The sequence below is a fragment of the Lupinus angustifolius genome, chromosome LG09 (genome assembly GCF_001865875.1).
Source record: "Lupinus angustifolius cultivar Tanjil chromosome LG09, LupAngTanjil_v1.0, whole genome shotgun sequence".
NCBI classification, from domain to species: Eukaryota; Viridiplantae; Streptophyta; class Magnoliopsida; order Fabales; family Fabaceae; genus Lupinus; species Lupinus angustifolius.
In genome coordinates this window covers 15,866,599-15,888,088 of record NC_032017.1, presented here as the reverse complement: position 1 = coordinate 15,888,088, position 21,490 = coordinate 15,866,599, and the positions used below count along the sequence as shown (strand labels likewise).

General features: G+C 32.4%; 1 protein-coding gene across 1 annotated transcript; it reads right to left on the bottom strand.

The window, feature by feature from the left end:
• Window positions 11,055-19,543, bottom strand: LOC109356299 (proline-rich extensin-like protein EPR1). Its single transcript, XM_019599625.1, has 5 exons — window positions 19,118-19,543; window positions 18,454-18,940; window positions 12,400-12,615; window positions 11,852-12,325; window positions 11,055-11,761 (listed from the first exon to the last, which is right to left on the bottom strand). The coding sequence occupies exons 1-5, from the start codon at window positions 19,541-19,543 to the stop codon at window positions 11,055-11,057; spliced, it is 2,310 nt and encodes a 769-aa protein (XP_019455170.1).

The following is a 21,490-nucleotide window of genomic DNA, read 5'->3' as shown; positions in this document are numbered from 1 at the left end:
CCTTGTGGTTCGACATAACCCTATACTATACTACAATTGAATCTTGAAAGAGGTTTAAATTGTAAAATAGTAAAGTGTTATCAATAAATTTATTTGTTGAAAACACCTTTTAATATACATAAGTGATGAAGCTAACTTACTAACTTTTATTTATTGTTGTTTACATTCCACCATTTATTTATTCTTTAATATCAACCTTCCTTAAGGAAGAAGTTTGGTTTGTTAATAAAAGGAACCCGAGAGGGAGTAAATAAATAAAGGTCACTTAAATTTATTATTCTTTTGTTCTTTATTTATTTATTTGTTTCTAACAACTAACTATTCATCACTTTTGTACATTAGAATACCATTGAACCGATGTTGGAATTTGTTCCACAAAACTGAGATGGTATTCAATGGTACTTAATAATTATATAATAGGGGATTGCTTTGATACCATTATACCGGCGTTAGAATTTATTCTAACAAAGCCGAGATGGGGAAAAGAAGGAATAACTTATTTACATGATTATTAGAAGTAAGTTGTAATTGGAATATTCTTGAAACCATTATACTGGCGTTGGAATTTATTTCAACAAAGCCGAGATGACGAACAAAGAATAAAACCGAGTTCACTTGCTTAATCAAATAAATAGAAAAAACACCAAAATGAGAAAGGGAAAACCTAAACCTTCCTTCCTCAAAATTAACTTTCAACAATGACCTTCATATTCGATATCATATCCACTGACATCATTTTTATATTTATGGATAAATTAAAACTATGTTCACCTTTCAACTAGTTAAATAATGACAAAAGAGACCCTCACTCAACATCACAAAATAAAGAGGGACTTGTTCCAAGTATGAAAGACTAAATATTTTTTCTTATTTTATATATTGCTTTGTCTTCCACATACTCAAAATTACAATGCATGAAAGCAAATACATATACATAAGAGGGGGAAATGCCCTTTATTAAAACTCCACAATACAATAAACAAAACCACACTTTTACTTCCTCTAAACAATAATCAAATACTTTGATGAACTTTCCCAAAGACACTAATCGATGATGGCATAATCTTCACACACTCTACTTAGACCCTGCATTATTAGACATGTTTATTAATATTTTTTTCATGACTAATCCATTGATAAAATATAATATTACAAAGATTTTACATGAAATGTTGACTACTTAAAGTATACACATGAAAAAATATTTAAAGTATACACAAAGATTATGCATCGGACAAAATATTAGCACCCAAAACACCCATATTTAAATAGTACTTTCGCTAATCGCATGGACCATATTATATGAAGAAGATCTTTGCTCTTGACCTTGGCACGATTTTGATGAAGACACCAACATCACCAAAAATAAGAAAAGGAAGAATACTTATGAAGACAAAGAAGAATAAAGCTTCAAGAAAATTAGATTAAGTCTCTATAGGTACTTCTATCCTAAAACTCTTACTTATGCAAAGTAGTAATGCTCAAACTATTTTTAAAGAATAATGAAACTCTTTGAAAATACTTAAAACAATTTTTTAAAAGATGTGTAACAGTTTACTTCATTCAAGTAACAAGTTACATGTGAGAGAAAAAGAGTTATCCAACTTAAAACTGCTTAGAGTAATCCATTACTACATTTGAGTAACAAATTACTAGTTTTGCAAAAGTTGAGTAACCGATTACCCAAATGGTGTAAACGATTACTCAAATTCGAATTTAAAAATTAAGTGGACAGTATGTTTGGGTAATCGATTACCCAAAGTCAATAATCGATTACTGAGGACTGTTGAATGAGATTTCAGATTTGAAAATGAAATGGTTTCACTCCAAACAAAATCTCTTCACTCCAAACAAGTCATACACCTTCAGAAAGGTACCTTGGGTGTTTGGAAAGCCTATATAAAGACTCTAATTCTCACAACATCAATACACAACTTATATACAACTCTCATAAATTCTGTCATTGTTTTTCTGCACTTTCGCACTAAGTTCTTAAACTTTCAATAGAGAATTTATTCTGAGTAATTTCTTGAAAAGTTTTCACAAATATATTGAGCATTATTACTAAGCATATAAAGAGAGTTGATTGGATTGCAAGTGATATAATATTTCATACTTGTAAAGGCAATCCAAAGCCATTGTTGTAATTCTTCCTTCATTACAAACAATCTTTCTTTCACGGGGTGTGAATAGAAAGGGGATAGAGTGACTTGGAAAAGTGTTTTCCAAGGGTATAAATATTAGTTAGTGTGTAAGGTACAGAGAGATCTCAGGGTGAGATATTGTAATTATAACTCTTAATATTTAGTGGAAAGTCTCTTGTGCTGCAAGAGTACTGGACGTAGCCTTCGGTGGACAAGAAAGTGAACCAGTATAAAATACTTGTGTACTCTCCTTTCCCTTTCCTCTTTACTTTATACTTGTTTATTTTCTGCAATATTATCCGCTACACATTAACTCTTACATTTTGCAGAAAAAGTTACTATAATTTTAAGTCAACTAATTCACCCCCTCTTAGTTGCAATCCTGTTCTTACAGATTATACCCTTAGTTTATGTATTAAATATTGAAATGGGGTGTGTGTCATAATTTTATATAGCTACCAAGTATCCTGAGATGCAATAGGATAATCAAGACCATATATTTCATGGATGAAAATTGGTTATTGAGTTAGTTTAATTTTAATTAAGTGAGATTAGAATATAATAAGTAAATTGTAGATCTCCTTTCCTAATTCGAGAGATGGTGGAGGCAATACTAATGAACAAGGCCGCTTCTTGTAACTCCCGCAATTTTCTATTCTTTTAATATGTGAGTGAAAAATACTGATTTACTTTTGTAGACTTATCGAAAATAAATATGATTTTTTAGATAAGTTATAGATATTTTAATGTTTACTTCATATGTCTACGATTTTAGTTCTATTCGAAAAACAAGTTATTTTATTGGTTACCTAACGTCCAAGTGAATATATATATCATCTTGTAACGAGTTTTTGTGAAAATAATGTTATTGAAAAATGTAATTTGTTTTAGAAGTGTTATTTTTTTTTCTATATTGAATTATTCATAATCTTATAAGTACTATACTTGGATTATTTATCTTTTTTATAATAATTTACTAAGTAATATCTCATATATTATTTATTATAACATTATCTTTCTTGTGACTTTGGATTAATTTGGTTATGGTTATCATAATGTTTATTATAACATATTTAATATCAAATCATTATCTTTATCATTTAATCATTTTGTCTCTAACTACAAATGCTTATTTCTATTATATGTTTATGAGTAATATAAAATTAAGATATATATAATTATCTTCTATGAGTAATTGTTTATTTGATTGTTTTTTATTAAAGTTTGTTACCAATAATTATTTTTATCGAATGTAAACAATGGTTCAAGTTGTAGACATGTGCAGTTAGGGTTACCAACAAACTACACAAATCTTTTGCAACCTCCTCCTCTTTTTCTTCTTCATGCACATTGTTTTATTTTCATATGCATACAAACCTATGCCATCCATACTCCTTTCCACCATTCCATGTTTTCTCTTTTCCTGTACATAGAGAAACATGTCACAAAGAGAGGAGAAAATAATTCTATCCAATCCATTATAAGGTTTGTCTTTGTTTTCTTTCAATTTAATTGGTGATAAATGCCATAATATTTTGGGTGCAATAGTGATTATTTGCTATATGTGTCAAGATAGAAAGTGACATTTTTATAAATTATGAGATACATGTGTTTATATAAATCATTTATATGTGGGGATTGAGATTTGACAAATAGGATAGATGTTTTGTTCCAAATCATTATTTTTCTTCTCTTACACATGTTCAATGGACTTGTGAATCATACTTGAATATATTTCAATATTGGTTGAAAACTTCAAATGAAGACAAAGTTATCACAATTGCCCAATTTTTAAAAATAAAGTTAGATGTATTCACAGTTCTGTATGTGTCTAATGTGCTCTAAATCACCGCGACCTTAAAAGGAAAGTCATTCCCTTTTCACTTTATGATAATAATATGATTCCACCTACTTATAAAAAAAGGGCAACAATCATTTTATCTCTGTACATTGTATCATGCGTATTATTTAATATTTTTCTAATTGAATATTAGTACAATGTAATACAACTTTGATGTGAATTAATAGATTCATAGGTTATTTTTGTTTTTCTTTTGCTTCATGAAACTTATATTAAGCCATATATAATATAATTAAGGTACTTCATGCATATATCTATTTATACACACATGTCCCGGAATGATATTTTTTTGATTGGTTGTACATCAAGCTAATATGATTATATATATTATACCTTTGATTACTTCTTCCGAGTTCTCCTTCAAAAAGGGAGGGGTCAATGTTTATGAACTGTCTAATATTCACTAAGTGACTATAATCGTTTTAAAGGAGATACTTTGATTGTTTGAGTTATTAGTTTATGTTAAATTAGTTGTTAGATTGAGATAGATTAAAATTTAATTGTTGTCTTGTTTGTTATTCACATGTGTATGAGAAAAGTTTCTAAATATGGAGGAGACGACGAGAAATCTAGTTTGTTTGCTAGAAAAGGAGCTAACGTAAATCCAGGTGAGGGAGAAGACCATAGTGGTCTTAGAGTATTTTATTGAAGTTTTTCCTCTCCGATTCCCTCAAAAGTTGGAGAGTCTTGTAGGTTAGGAACTCCTATGGAAACTTGTTTTCCATGTAAGAGTCCTTAATCTTTTTTTATGACGGTGTATAGAGTCTTAGATATTTGATTGTGTTGTAAGCATATGTGTTTGACTTCGTTTGTGTGTAACATAATGCGAGATACTCGCTTATGGTATTACATCGTCATGAAAGGTTGTTAAATAATTATGTTTGTATGCATGTGAGTATTGTGATAAATTAATAATTGTTTTATTTGGTGAATGTTTGTGATAAAGTTGTAATTTAGAAATATTTCAATTGTAATGATTATATTATTGATTGTTGTATTGAAATGGAAAATATTATAAATGATTATTATATTTTATGAGAAATACATATGTTAGTTGTTATATGAATTTGGAAATTACATAAGTTTGAAATTGGGGCTTTGCCCAATAGTATTTGATCACTAAATTAGCATCTTGTGCTCGTCCATTGGACTTGGCATGATAGAAATACATTGGGGCTGAGATGACTAACTTAGGTGATATTTGTGGAAATAAAACTTATGAAGACCTTGATTAAAAGATTTAATGGGCTAACTTCGATTAGTGTACATGCATTGCATTCTTGTAGTTGGAGAAAATGGAAAGATACGGTGATAGAAATATCATTGGGATTTGGATAGGGGCGACAATGACGGTGATTCGTCAAAAAGCCTTGAGGGATTGCTTAGGTGAGACAGTCCAGTGAGGTTTCGGTCTTATAAGCCGTATGACCAGGATAGTCTTACATGCAAATTAAACGATCTTTGACACCCCCTTGCACATTTCATGATTGGTGGAAAGGAATCCTGAAACAGACTGAGCTTACCATGTAAGCACCTCTGATAGAGGTAATTGAAAACATGGATATTGTTACTTGCCATTTTTAAGGATATATGTACTCCCAGTTGCTTTCCCACTAGGATCTTGGCCTTCAGGTATTGTAATTTGGTGGTGATTGGTTGGTTGAATTGAATATGTCATTGCATGAAAGATATATTAATTGGGAATATGAATATCCTCTTGTGTAAGACACTAACTTCATGCATCATTTGCATATGTTTGACATTGTTTGATTATAGTATTGTTATAGAGTGTCTCACTTTAATGTTATTTCTCTATGTAATTCCACGCTGCGGTCGCCGTAGTTGGTTCTTACTCCCTTTTCTTTGTCTTTTCTTTTATCTATACTATTATGTGTATGTCCAGGTTTGTTGCAGTTGCTCTATGGATATTCATTGATGGAAATATAGACAAGATGAACTTAGCTGATGTATAGTTAAATATCTTGTTTATATTGGGATTCTCTGCTCTGATTTAGGAATACCCATGGTCTTTTGAACTAATTTTTGTATAAGTTATATTTTATGAAAAATATTTAAGAGTGATTATGTTAAGATTAGGATTAATGATTTTGACAGCTACATACTTAAACAAATAGATAATTATTTAAATCATGGTTTTCAGGTTGAATATGATACCTCGTTTTTGGGTAATGATAATATTGAATATTTTTGCATCTCGAACATGTTAATGAAAAGAAATTTTACATTCACTATAATTTTCTAACAGGTTGCCTTTAATTTTCTTTAAATTTTCATCATATTTTTATAATAAGTCCTAATTCTAAGTTACAAAAATGGGGTGTTACACTTCTCAACCCACAGAAAAAGAAAAGCGATGACACTAATTGCAATCATTCATCCAAATCTCAATCTAATAATATTTTTTTAATAATATTAACTTTTGCGAACTTAGAAGATTGTTATTGTTAAACTTTTGCGAAGAAGTAAAACCCTACTAATACTGATTGATTGAGTAATCAATGTAGTATAGGTTTAACAAGTAAGTCTATTCAAATAGAATTTTAGACATGCTAACTATATTAAATATCTTGTTAGCAATTTCCCTTTATATAAAACATATACTACTTCATTGATAAGTTTTGTTTAATATGAAATCAAACTTGACACTCCAATATTTGATGCATGACATGTTTCTTTATACATGAGTGACGAGTTTGTTTGGTTATGTTTTTCCCTAACCTGTTGTGGTACCCAACTCTCATTGTATTCCTTCAATTTATCGCTATGTGAAAGCTGCATAACATCCAAGGTGGATCGTAACAAGTGTGCTCTTTTCTTTATTCATTGTCTCTTTTCTTATACATATGCATAATGTTTTTTATGATTATTATGATTCAATTATTCTCGTAGTATATAGGTATACACCATATATAAATTACTATATGCAACACTACTAAGATTGTAATACTAATATAGTCATATTACAATTGAGGTCTAAACATTTGTGCACTTAATTTTCAATCATGATTGTCAAAATAAGAAATTTGGAATAGTTTTATACCTCTTTATTTTTGAAACTAAGGTCTTTTATGTGAAAATAATTTCAAAAATGCCACAACCTTTTTCGACCTGCATCATTTACGCAACTAAGGTCTTTTCTAGGGTAATAATTTTTAAAATGTCATCGTCTTTATTTGCCCTTACTTTTTAATTATCTGACCTCTGTTCGTAAGGTGAGATAAATATTTTACAAAAGAAAAACTATTTTTGAAAATGGATATCATCCATCTAAAATCTATATAAATTATTTTTGAAAATGGAAATTAATTTATGCCACTCATCCAAAATTCACAATTTACCAAATGCTTATCAAGAAGATCTACCCCTTGCATATGGTAGTAGAAAATATTTTCAAATACATGTCATGAAACAAGTTTTCATTTAATTAAGTTTGGAATGTTTTTAAAATGCGAGCATGTAGTGTAGCGTGCTAGACTAATAATGCTATTGCGTTTTGTTATTAGCAATTGTAATACTCTAAATTTTATGACAACAACATTATGTTTTCCATAGTCTATATGCTTATGAATATTAATTTATTTTCTAATAATTACTAATTTCTATACTATTTATAGATATAATAATTGTTTCAATTTTTATTAATTACATTATAAGTTTAAAATCATCTTGTACATGTAAAAACAATCATCAAACAAACATTAAAGAATTTTTTGTGAGACTTAGTTTACTTTCTTTTTGTATTAAAGACTCGGTAATCTTTAATATGGGCATATATAAATAAAAAATTAACAAAAATATATACATGTAGTCAAAGGACTAAATAAATATGAGATGAGGTCGACCTAACTATCACATTCGACTTCAACTTCATATAGCCACATTAAATAATTGGCCTCAAGACCTTTGTGTCTCAAAGTAATACTATCAACAAGAAAAAACATTGCACGTGTGAGATATATACTTGATATTCATTAAAAATGGCCACAAAATTAAAAGATAAATATTAACTAATATCCTAAAAATAGGAAGGATTTAAAATTAAAAATAGTATATAAAAAATGAAATGTCTGGTCCGTTTTATATAAATATTTTGAAGGTTTAATTAAGTTCTTTTAATATGGCTTTTTCAAAATTTTATACACATGAAATAATTTTGAATTAGAAAAATAACCCTATTTATTAATTGGAAATTGAAAATCATTATCTAAACCAGTGTAAATATAAATTGAATGAAGCCCCTTACATCGTCTTACAAAAACAAAGCATGAATTTAATGTTTAAAAACTTAAAGTTGCATTTTCATGTATTGGTTTCTATTATATAATTTCAAAATTGATATCTTAACTAATATGGACATTTATTAACATGACGTAATATAAATAATAAATAAACAGACAAATATCAATGGAGAGATACATTCCTCTAGTATGCTACATCAGTTTATTAATTAAATAATGTGTAATAAGGCCTTGGTTCTATTCCTTAAGATGTGCCACATGGCACACATTAGAAAACTCCTTAAAAATATAATAAATTTTAAAATGAACATGATATCTAAGGGTTCCACAACCGTTACTATAGGTAAGGTCTATCAAACATTATACAATAATAACATCGTACCACAATTATGAAAGTTTAATATAAAATAAAATCCAACATAGATTTTCATAATTGATCTAACGAAGTTTTCATGTTATGGAAACATCCAATGTTGTTATTACTTTAAATAATACGAAATATATCAATGTATATATCATTAATCAATCATTCATTTGAGCATTAATCTCTTATATGATTCTGGGTAATATTTATATTTTGGAAAGCTCTTTCATTAGTTGCATCTCTCATTATAAGTTTAAAACCTAACTCTAAATTTAAGTAAAGGGTAAGATTAGAAAAATATGAATTATTTTATGCTTCTTAAACATAGAAAACCATTCTATTAGCTTTTTTCATGTTACTTGGTGAATCTATAAATTAAATATTTGTAATTAGCATAATTCAACATGAAAAAGTTATAAATTATAATGTTTCAAAAAAAATTGTACCTTGACCTTGGATTTTTATTTATAAACTAGTGGCAACTTTTTTAATGATATTACTTATAGTTTGGGGGTTCCCCGTGGAGGCGTTCGTAGTTCTGCCTTTATAATCATATTTACTATGTTTAAACTACTAGTTTGTGTCTTGTGGGTGTATTATCTCAAAAGAGGAATGATAATTTCACATTAATTTTGACAATATCGCTTTTTAGAGATACTTAAATGACCCCATAAATGCTTAAAGTTGTACCTTGTAATTGTGATTGTAATATCGAGGTTTTGGAGTTTGCAAAAATTATCAGGAACGTCATTATGGCTATATCTGTTACATTTCCCACAATCTTTCTGCTATAATGGAAAATTCTACATAACCGTCACCCACCGTAACCATTATTTCAAACAATTATTATTACCGTTACACGACCTTCATATTCGATATCATATCCACCGACGTCCTTTTTATATTTATTGATGAATTAAAACTATGTTCACCCTCCAAGTAGTTAAATAATGACAAAAGAGACTCTCATTCAACATCACAAAATAAAGAGGGACTTGTTCCAAGTATGAAAGACTAAATATTTATTATTATTTTATATATTGCTTTGTCTTCCACACACTCAAAATTAAAATGCATGAAAGCAAGTACATATGCATAAGAGGGGCCAATGCCCTTTATTAAAACTCCACAATACAATAATCAGAACCACACGTTTAGTTCCTCTAAACGATAATCAAATACTTTGATGAACTTTCTACTTAGACACTGCATTATTAGACATGTGTATTAATATTTCTTTCATGACTAATCCATTGATAAAATATAATATTACAAAGATTTTACATGAAATGTAGACTACTTAAAGTATTTAATACTAAAAGGATGTCTCATAACGTGAATTTTTTTTTCAAATTATGATTAGAGTTTAACTTTCATATAGTTGGTATAATAATTAGATGACAGTACAAAATATTTTTACCCTTGAAAATAAAATATTAAGATTATACATTGCAAATTAATACATGTTGTTGCTTTAAAAATATATGAAAAATATGTAGAAAAGATGTGTTAGGATATCGTTAATTTAATATTAATGCGAGCTTGATGGAAAGAATACCATTTCTAGTTTTGTTTTGGTGATGGAGCCAAGTGATGGGGGTGCTTGTCTCCCAATGGTGGGGTAGAATGGTTCTTGAGGTGAGGATGTTGATTGTGCGTGCTTGTCTCCCAATTGTGGGGTAGAATGGTTCTTGAGATGGGGGAGCCAAGTGATGGTTCTTGCGTGCTTGTCTTCTAGAGATAGAGGTGGTGGAGAGTGGTATTTGTACTTGTGTTTTGGAGATGGTGGTGAACGAAAGTGGCGCCTCTTCTTGTATGTTGAAGATGGTTGTGATGGAGAGTGGGGCTTTAGCTCTTTTCCTAGAGATGATGGTGGAGAGACGATCACCGGGATATGAATGAGGGGTGGTTTATAGGATTTCTTATGACTTGACTTTGATGGAAGGTAAACATCATTTCCTTGGGATGGTTGTGGTGGAGAGTGGGGCTCGTTCACTTGTCCTGGAGATGATGGTGGAGTGACGATCACTGTGATAGGAATGAGGGGGGGGGGGGGTTATAGAGTTTCTTGCGACTTGACTTTGATGGAAGGTAAACAACTTTTCCTTCGGATGGTTGTGGTGGAGAGTAGGGCTCGTTGACTTGCCCTAGAGACGAAGGTGGTGAGATGATCATCGGGATAGGAATGAGGGTGGTTTATAGGGTTTCTTGCGACTAGACTTTGATGGAAGGTAAATGTCATTTTCTTCGGATGGTTGTGGTGGAGAGCGGGGCTCATTCTCTTGTCCTAGAGATGATGGTGGAGAGATGATCACTGGGAAAGGAATGAGGGGTGGATTATAGGGTTTCTTGCGCCTTGGCTTTGATGGAAGGTAAACGTCATTTGCTTCAGATGGTTGTGATGGAGAGTGGCGCTCGTTCACTTGTCATGGAGATGATGGAGGAGTGACAATCACTGGGGTAGGAATGATGGGTGATTTATAGGGTTTCTTGCGACTTGACTTTGATGGAAGGTAAACGTCATTTACTTTGGATGGTTGTGGTGGAGAGTGGGGATCTTGCTCTTGTCCTAGAGATGATGGTGGAGAGATGATCTCCAGGATAGTAATGAGGGGTGGTTTATCGGGTTTCTTGTGACTTGACTTTGATAGAAGGTAAACGTCATTTGCATCAAAGGTTGTGGTTAAGAGTGGGGCTCGTTTCTTTTGTCCTAGAGATGACGGTGGAGAGGCGATCACCGGGATAGGAATGAGGAGTGGATTATAGGTTTTCTTGCGACTTGACCTTGATGGGAGGAAAACATTACTTCCTTCGGATGATTGTGGTGGAGAGTGGGGCTCGTTCACTTGTCCTGGAGACGAAGGTGGCGAGATGATCACCGGGATAGGAATGACGGGTGGTTTATAGGGTTTCTTGTGACTTGACTTTGATGGAAAGTAAACGTCATTCGCTTCGGATGGTTGTGGTGGAGAGTGGGGCTCTTGCTCTTGTCCAGGGGATGATGGTGGAGAGACGATCACTGGGATAGGAATGAGGGGTGGTTTATAGGGTTTCTTGCGATTGGACTTTGATGGAAGGTAAATGTCATTTGCTTCGGATGGTTGTGGTGGAGAGTGAGGCTCTTGCTCTTGTCCTAGACATGATGGTGGAGAGACGACCACCGGGATAGGAATGAGGGGTGGTTTATAGGGTTTCTTGCGACTTCACATTGATGGAAGGTAACCTTCATTTGCTTCAGATGGTTGTGATGGAGAGAATGGCTCATTCTCTTGTCCTAGAGATGGTGGTGAAGACACGGTCACCGAGATAGGAATAAGGGGTGGTTTATAGGGTTTCTTGCGACTTGACTTTGATGGAAGGTAAATGTCATTTGCTTCGGATGGTTGTGGTGGAGAGTGGGGCTCTTGCTCTTGTCTTAGAGATGGTGGTGGAGACACGATCACCAGGATAGGAATGAGGGGTGGTTTATAGGGTGTCTTGCGACTTGAGTTTGATGGAAGGTAAATGTCATTTGCTTCGGATGGTTGTGGTGGAGAGTGGGGCTCTTGCTCTTGTCCTAGAGATGATGGAGGAGAGACGATACCCGAGATAGGAATGAGGGGTGGTTTATAGGGTTTCTTGTGACTTGACTTTGATGGAAGGTAAACGTCATTTGCTTTGGATGGTTGTGGTGGAGAGTGGGTCTCGTTCTCTTGTCCTAGAGATGATGGTGGAGAGACGATCACCGGGATAAGAATGAAGGGTGGTTTATAGGATTTCTTGCGACTTTACTTTGATGGAAGGTAACCGTCATTTGCGTCTGATGGTTGTGGTGGAGACTGGACTCGTGCTCTTGTCCTGGAGATGATGGTTTAGAGATGATCACTGGAATAGGAATGAGGGGTGGTTTATAGGGTTTCTTGCGACTTAACTTTGATGGAAGGTAAACATTATTTACTTCAGATGGTAAACTGAAGAATATTATGGCCAATGCAAGACAAACAGAACCTGAGACAAGTAGAGACACAATTTTCCCCAACTTCACTTGAAAGTGGGTTTGGATTATGCTCTTAGCAAATCAAATGCTTTCTATTTTATAGTTTTCTTATTTATCATTTAGCAAATACCAATCGTATTGATTATACATGGTTTTTGTCCATCGAAATGATAAAAAATTACTTGTTATTCTTCTTTAACCTTAAAGAAAAGACATAAGATTTTGTTTAATTAGATTTTGTTTTGTTTGTGTGGAATATATATATGATTCCAAAACCTATTGTTGAAGGATTGGTTTATCTTATTGGTCAAAATTATTTATTTAATGGTACTACTTTCTGATTTCCTTTCATACATAATTGTGAAATGAAATATTTAAATAAGTTTATATACCTAAATTCTAATTCTAGTCATATGCACATTATTGTTTGTTCTTATAGTATTCACATGTCTTGATTTTATGCAATCGATAATTCAGACTTACATAGTTCTTGCTAGAAAATTGTTTCATTGATTGGGTGTATCTTAATCATTTTATATAATAGAAGCGATATATCAAGAATGTTCGAATGATGAGTTGTGGAAAAGTAGTGAGTACCCATGGCCTTTCCTTCATCCTTGTGGTGATAATATTTTCCATATTTTTGAAATTAATTAAGAAATGATTTATGTTAGGTATCAGTGGCCTAGGAACATGTAGATGGAGGGGTTAAATAAGTGTAGCGGTTATCAATTATCGCTTCTCGCACCAAAACCTAGTTCTGGAAACAGCCCAGTTAATCGACTAACAACTGGTCTTAATCGACTAACAAACACACAGAACAGAATGATCAGAGCAACAAATTGCACAGTTATTTAAAATCAAATGAGCAAAGATAAATCATATATTTTTTAGCCATATTAACAAGTATATGGGAGGGTACAATTATGCAAAATATCAGCTATTAACTCGAATTGAAACAACAAGAAAAGTAAAGAAGATTTAAGGAGAGAACAACGTGCAAAGAGGGATTTTTATCCTGGTTCGTTTGTGGTCCACTGCAAACTACATCCAAGCCTCCCCTTCTGATCCTGGGAGATTTTCTTGTTCACAATATTGAATATACATATAATTACAGATACCAATTCAATTTTCAAAACATAGGATGCTTCTTTCTTCAAATCTAGAACACCTAACCCTTGGTTTGACTCTATCTATCGCCTGAGAAAACCTTTCTCACGAAACAGCCCCAACCAAGATTCTTGTTCTCAAATCAAGACCTCCTAGTCTTGGTGAAGATTCTTGTTCTCAACTCATAATTTGCGATGGTCCGAACAAGTCCATATGGAGAAGCTCCAAAGGTCTAGTAGTGGATATCGCATTCTTTTTATTAAAGGAATTTTTTACTTGTTTACATTTTTGACACATGTTACAAGAATCCTGAGTTTTAAAATCGAGTTTTGGTAAACCGATAACCAAATTATTTTTAGATAATTTTTCTTAATGCTTCACATGAATGTACTCGACTCGTCTATGCCAAAGCCAAATGTCATCTTCTTTTGTAATAAAACATTTTGAAATTAAGGAAGTGACATCCTCCAGATTAACTATATAAATATTATTTACACGATATCTGACAAACTTTATATTATTAGATAATATGTCACGAATTATACAACAATAAGAATCAAATGACACACGATTACCTTTGTCGCATAGTTGGCTGATGCTCAACATATTATGTTCCAAACCTTCTATGTATAGAACGTTCTCGATTATAGCATAGGTTGAGTTGTCAATCTTTCTAGTGCCTAATATTCTTCCTTTGTTGTTGTCTCCATAAATAACAAAAACTTTTTCTTTTAATGTTAAGTCTAGGAATTTTGACTTGTCTCCAGTCATATGTCTCGAACATCCGCTATCAAGATACCAATGTTGCCCATGTGTTCGTAGACATACCTGCAAAATAGATCACCTGCTAGTTCCAGGTACCCAAATTATGTTAGGTCCTTTTCTGTTAGTAACCAGGGAGTTATCTCCCTTTCTTACCCAAGCGTAAACACCACTGAGTATCCCATATTTCCTGATGTAGTAGGAATGAGAGGTGTGGTCATGTGTGCCACAATAGAAACATGTAGGAACTCTACTTTTCTTATTAGAATTTCTATTTGGACGAGTTAGAGGTCTCCTATATGGTCTATTTCTATGGGATGGGGAAACATACCCTAATCTAGTGTGGTCACCAACGTTTCTCGTTTTACTAAGCAAAGTATCTAATTGGTGTTGACTATTTGTAAGTTTTGCGAGTTTTTCATTTAGTTTCAAATTCTCGTTTTTCATGTCCTCGCAAGACTCACAAGTAGTTGTTTGACATAAATTATTTTTAGAGCATTCGCATGAAGTACAAGAATAAATTAGATCTAAAGTTTCATTTTCCAATTTTAGCTCATCTAATTCTTTTTGTATTTAAATTATTTTCTGACCATTTAGCAAAATTATTCTTTTTCTATCAGCACTATTTTTTGCCAATTTCTTAAGCTCTTCATGCATCTCAACATAAGCATCATATAAAACATCATATGACAGAGAATCATCAGAAGAGGATGATGTGTCAGAATATACCTTATTTGTAGCATCCTTACTACCTGATCTGCAAGCCTCATCTGTTATGGTCATTAGGCATAGCTTGATAGTCTCCTCTTCATCCGAGGTGCTTGATGTTGTTTCTTCCTCCGGTACATCCCAAACAATGTATGCCTTTTTTGATTTGAAGTCCCAGGGAGTGCTCTTCTCTGAATCAACTTTCTTCAAGTAAGTGGGACACTAGAACTTCATGTGACCCGACTTACCACATTCATGGCAAGTGAAGCGCTCCTTATTCTTGCCTTTCTTTCTGATTCTCACGCCTCTTTATTTTGAAATCGCTTGAAACCTCCTTTCTTCTTTAGAAACTTTCCAAATTTTTGCACGAGAAGGTTTAGCGTTTCTTCATCAATGTCTGAGTCAGAGACGTCATTATCCATCTCTTCAATGGGTTGTGATGTTGTAGATTTAAGAGATATTCCTTTCTTTTTCCGATTAGACTCCTCATGCATGGTTAGACGCCCAAGCCCCATCTCATGCTCTTGAAGCTTTCTGAACAGTGTTGCCAAAGGCATGGAATCTAGATCCTTGGACTCCATGATTGACGTCACTTTAGGTTGCCACATTAAATATTTTTCCTCAAGACCTTTGTGTCTGAGAGTAATACTGTCGGCCAGGAAAAACATTGCACGTGTGAGGTATACTTGATATTCATGAAAAAATTGGCCACAAAATTAAAAGAGAAATATTAGCTAATATCCTAAGAATAGGAAGGATTTCAAATTAAAAATAGCATATAATAAAATAAATATCTGACCCGTTTTATGTAAATCTTTTGAAGGTTTAATTAAGTTCTTTTGAAATAGCAAATTTTATACACATGAACTAATTTTGAATTAGAAAAATAACCCTAGTTATTAATTGGAAATATAAAATCATTATGTAAATGAGTGTAAATATAAATTGAATGAGGGCCCTTACACCGTCTTATGAAACCAAAGCATGAATTTAATGTTTAAAAACTTAAAGTCGCATTTTCATGTATTGATTTCTTTTATTTAATTTCAAATTTGATATCTTAACTAATATGGACATTTATTAACATGACATAATATAAATAATAAATAAACAGAAAAATATAAATGGAGAGATACCTTCCTCTAGTATGCTTCATCAGTTTATTAAATAATGGGTAATGAGGCCTTGGTTCTATTCCTTAAGATGTCCCACATGGCACAGATTAGAAAATTCCTTAAAAATATAATAAGTTTTTATGACAAACATGATAACTACTATTGCGAGTATAAGAGGCACACAACCCTTACTATAGGTAAAGTCTATAAAACGTTATACTATAATAACAAAGTATCACGTTTAATGAAAGTTTAATAAAGAATAAAATCCAACATAGATTGTCATAATTGATCCTACGAAGTTTTCATGTTATGGAAACATCCAATGTTGTTATCACTTTAAATAATACGAAATATATCAATGTATATATTATTAATTAATCATTCATTTGATTATTCATCTCTTATATGATTTTGTATATGATTCCTGATAATATTCATATTTTGGAAAGCTCTTTCATTAGTTGCATCTCTCACTACATGTTTAAAACCTAACTCTAAATTTAAGTAAAGGGTAAGATTAGAAAAAATGAATTATCTTCTACTTCTTTAACATAGAAAACCATTCTATTGGCTTTTTGCATGTTACTTCGTGAAGCTATAAATTAAATATTTATAATTAGCATAACTCAACATGCAAAAATTATAAATTAGAAAGTTTCAAAAAAATTTGTACCTTCACCTTGGATTTTTATTTTTATACTAGTAGCAACTTTATATATGATATTACTTATAGTTTGTGGGGATACCTTCCCCACAGAGGCTTTAGTAGTTATGCCTTTACAATCATATGTATTACGTTTAAACTCCTTGTAGGTGTCTTGTGTGTATTATCTCAAAAGATGAATGGTAATATCACATTAATTTTGAAAATATCGGTTTTTAGAGTTACTTAAATGAGCCCAACAAATAAATCAAGTTGTTCCTTGTAATTGTCATTGTAATATCGAGGTTTTGGAGTTTGCAAAAATTATCATGAACGTCGTTATGGCCATATATGTTATATTTCCCATAATTTTTCTCCTATAATGGAAAATTCTACATAACCGCAGCCCAACGTAACCATTGTTTAAAACGTTTATTAGTACAATTATATGACCTTCATATTAGATATCATATCCACCGATATCATTTTTAAATTTATTGATGAATTAAAACTATGTTCACCCTTCAACTAGTTAAAAAATGACAAAAGAGACTCTCACTCAACATCACAAAATAAAAAGGGACTTGTTCCAAGTATGAAAGACTAAATATTTATTATTATTTTATATATTGCTTTGTCTTCCACACACTCAAAATTACACTGCATGAAAGCAAGTGCATATACATAAGAGGGGGCAATTCCCTTTATTAAAACTCCACAATATAATAAAAAACCATGGGTTTAATTCCTGTAAACAATAATCAACTTTGATGAACTTTCCCAAAGACACTAATTGATGATGGCATTATCTTCACACTTTTATTTAGACCCTGCATTATTAGACATATGTATTCATATTTCTTTCCTGACTAGTTCGTTGTTAAAATATAATATTACAAAGATTTTACTGGAAATGTAGACTACTTAAAGTATTTAATACTAAAACAATGTCTCACAACGTGAATTTTTGTTTCAAATTAGCATTAGAGTTTAACTTTCATATAGTTAGTATAATAAATTGATGACAGTACAAAATATTTTTACCCTTGAAAATGAAATATTAAGATTATACATTGCAAATTAATACATGTTGTTGCATTAAAAAAACTAGTGAATTATAATAAAATATATGAAAAATATGTAGAATAGATGTGTGAGCATATCGTTAATTTAATATTAACCTGAGCTTGATGGAAAGAATAAAATTTCTAGTTTTGTTTTGGTGACGGAGCCAAGTGATGAGGGTGCTTGTGTCCAGATGGTGGGGCAGAATGGGGCTTATGGTGAGGATGTTGGTTGTGCCAGTGCTTGTCTTCTAGAATAGGGGCGGTGGAGAGTTGTGTTTGTGTTTGCGTTTTGGAGATGGTGGTGAACAAAAGTGGTGCCTCTTCTTGTATGTGGAAGATGGTTGTGGTGGAGAGTGGGGCTCTTGCTCTTGTCCTGGAGATGAGGGTGGAGAGACGATCACCAGGATAGGAATGAGGGTGGTTTATAGGGTTTATTGAGACTTGACTTTGATGGAAAGTAAACGTCATTTGCTTTGGATGGTTGTGGTGGAGAGAGGGGCTCGTTCTCTTGTCCTGGAGATGGTGGTGGAGACACGATCACCGGGATAAGAATGAGGGGTAGTTTATAGGGTTTCTTGCGACTTGACTTTGATGGAAGGTAAACGTCATTTGCTTCGGATGGTTGTGGTGGAAAGTGGGGCTCTTGCTCTTGTCCTGGAGATGATGGAGGAGAGACAATCACCGGGATAGGAATGAGGGGTGGTTTATAGGGTTTCTTGCAACTTGACTGTGATGGAAGGTAAACGTCATTTGCTTTGGATGGTTGTGGTGGAGAGTGGGGCTCGTTCTCTTGTCCTGGAGATGATGGTGGAGAGACGATCACCAGGATAGGAATGAGGGACGGTTTATAAGGTTTCTTGGGAATTGACTTTGATGGAAGGTAAACGTCATTTGCTTCGGATGGTTGTGGTGGAGACTGGGACTCGTGCTCTTATCGTGGAGATGACGGTGGAGAGACGATCACCGGGATAGGAATGAGGGGTGGTTTATAGGGTTTCTTGCAAATTGACTTTGATGGAAGGTAAACGACATTTGCTTCGGATGGTTATGGGGGAGAGTGGGGCTCTTGCTCTTGTCCAGGAGGTGATGGAGGAGAGACAATCACCGGGATAGGAATGAGGGGTGGTTTATAGGGTTTCTTGCGACTTGACTTTGATGGAAGGTAAACGTCATTTTGTTGGGATGGTTGTGGTGGAGAGTGGGGCTCGTTCTCTTGTCCTAGAGATGATGGTGGAGAGACGATCACCGGGATAGGTATGAGAGATGGTTTATAGGGTTTCTTGCGACTTGACTTTGATGGAAGGTAAACGTCATTTGATTCGGATGGTTGTGGTGGATACTGGGACTCGTGCTCTTGTCCTGGAGATGACGGTGGAGAGACGATCACCGGGATAGGAATGAGGGGTGGTTTATAGGGTTTATTGCGACTTGACTTTGATGGAAGGTAAACATTATTTGCTTCAGATGGTAAACTGAAGAATATTATGGCCAATGCAAGACAAACAGAACCTGAGACAAGTAGAGACCTCATTTTCCCTAACTTGACTTGAAAGTGGGTTTTGATTATGCTCTTAACAAATCAAATGCTTTCTATTTTATAGTTTTCTTATTTATCATTTAACATACCAATCATCTTGGTAAATTTAGTTTTCACATGAGACTCACCCTACTCTGAACATGCAATGTTTCAAAAAACTTTTCTTTGAGTTGTGCATTAATATTATATTTGACTTTGGGAACAATACGGCACAAAATTATTTTAGGAAGTTGTTTTGTATAGGATAGAATGTGAAAACCTAGCAAACGATAACGTTTTGAGGTTGAAATAGAACGAAAATCTTCTATAGCCAATATTATATGTTTTCATTGCCTCCAATAAAAACAACTACCTCATGATAAATTAAATTAAAAAAAGGTTATAAGAGTATATGAGGTGTTTGTTTCTCATTGGTGGCAAATATAAGGACATTAATAGTGGATATACATGGTTTATGTCCATCGAAATGATACAAGATTACTTGTTATTCTTCTTTAACCTTAGAGAAAAGACATAAGATTTTGTTTAATTAGATTTTGTAAATATGATTCCAAAACCTAATGTTGAAGGATTGGTTTATCTTATTGGTCAAAATTATTTATTTAATGGTACTACTTTCTGGCTTCCTTTCATACATAATTGTGGAAGAAATATTTAAATAAGTTTATATACCTAAATTCTAAATGTAATCATCTGCACATTATTGTTTGTTCTTATAGCATTCACATGTTTCGATTTTATGCAATAGAGAATGCAGACTTACATAGTTCTTGCAAGAAAATTGTTTGATTGATTGGGTGTATCTTAATTGTTTTATATAATAGAAGCGATATATCAAGAATGTCCGAATGATGAGTTGTGGAAAAGTAGTGATTACCAATGGCCTTTCCTTCATCCTTGATGTGATAATATTTTCCGTATTATTGAAATTAATTAAGAAAAGGTTTATGCTTATTTGATATGGTATTCATTATGTATAGTTAAATAAAATATTTTTTAATAGTATTATTTTTAAAATTATTTCAAAGATCTTAAACTTGTTACTTTTTGAATATTAAAATTTTTATATTATACAAAAAAATTTATTTATTATTTTATTTTTACTCAATTTTGGATTTAGTCTGAACTAGTAGTGGTGGTGTATCACGGCCTTTCAAAAAATGGTCCAGGAAAATAAGTGAAATCATGACCTTTTCTACATCTTTATTATAATTTCTTTTATAAAAATTATCATTTATTTTCATAGAAGTTTATTACAAATTATCATACATGAGAAATGATAACAAATTAATTTTATTTTTTATAAGATCATTTATTATATATCGTTAAGAACGATTTTTAATGAAAAAGAATCACAAAAGTAAAATAATTATGCTTTACCTAATTATTTAATAATCCTAATTAATTACTAACATATATTAATTAATTTATGTTGACCTTAGTATTATAATTAAAAACTCTGATTTTTGTTATATTACAATTATAATTTATACAAATTTAATCATAGATTTATTATTATAATAATAATTATTAATAATAAACAAGGAAATTAGAAATTAAAGAAATAAGATGTTTAAATGCACCTCATGGCACATAAATGGAGGGCTATAGAGGCACTAGAGTCGTGTAAGAACTGGTAAGGAAAAACGATGATGCATTCGTAGAAAGAGGGCAAGTTGTCGATGGTAGGAGTAGAGGTGGTGTTGCACGAAATTCCGCATGAGTCAGATGTTTGTGTTTGAAAAGTATAGGTGATAAAGGGTGCATGTGAATGGCAAGGGAACACATTGAGAATCGCAAAAACGGGTGAGACGCGTAGCACGTATCGCAGCCTTATTTTTAATGGATCATCTATAACATGACTTAGGAGGATGCAGAAACCAACTCAACCTTATTCCAAATGATTTAGAGTTGCTACTGCATATTTGTCGCTCAAAACTT

Excerpts from the sequence above, each read along its gene's own strand:
- LOC109356299 (XM_019599625.1), bottom strand. The coding sequence starts at position 19,543 with ATGAGGTCTCTACTTGTCTCAGGTTCTGTTTGTCTTGCATTGGCCATA. Across the intron at positions 12,326-12,399 it reads GACGGTTACCTTCCATCAAA|GACAAGAGAACGAGACCCAC; the intron begins GTAAAGTCGCAA and ends CATCATCTCTAG. Across the intron at positions 11,762-11,851 it reads ACCATCTGAAGCAAATGAAG|GACAAGAGCAAGAGCCTCAC; the intron begins GTTACCTTCCAT and ends CATCATGTCTAG.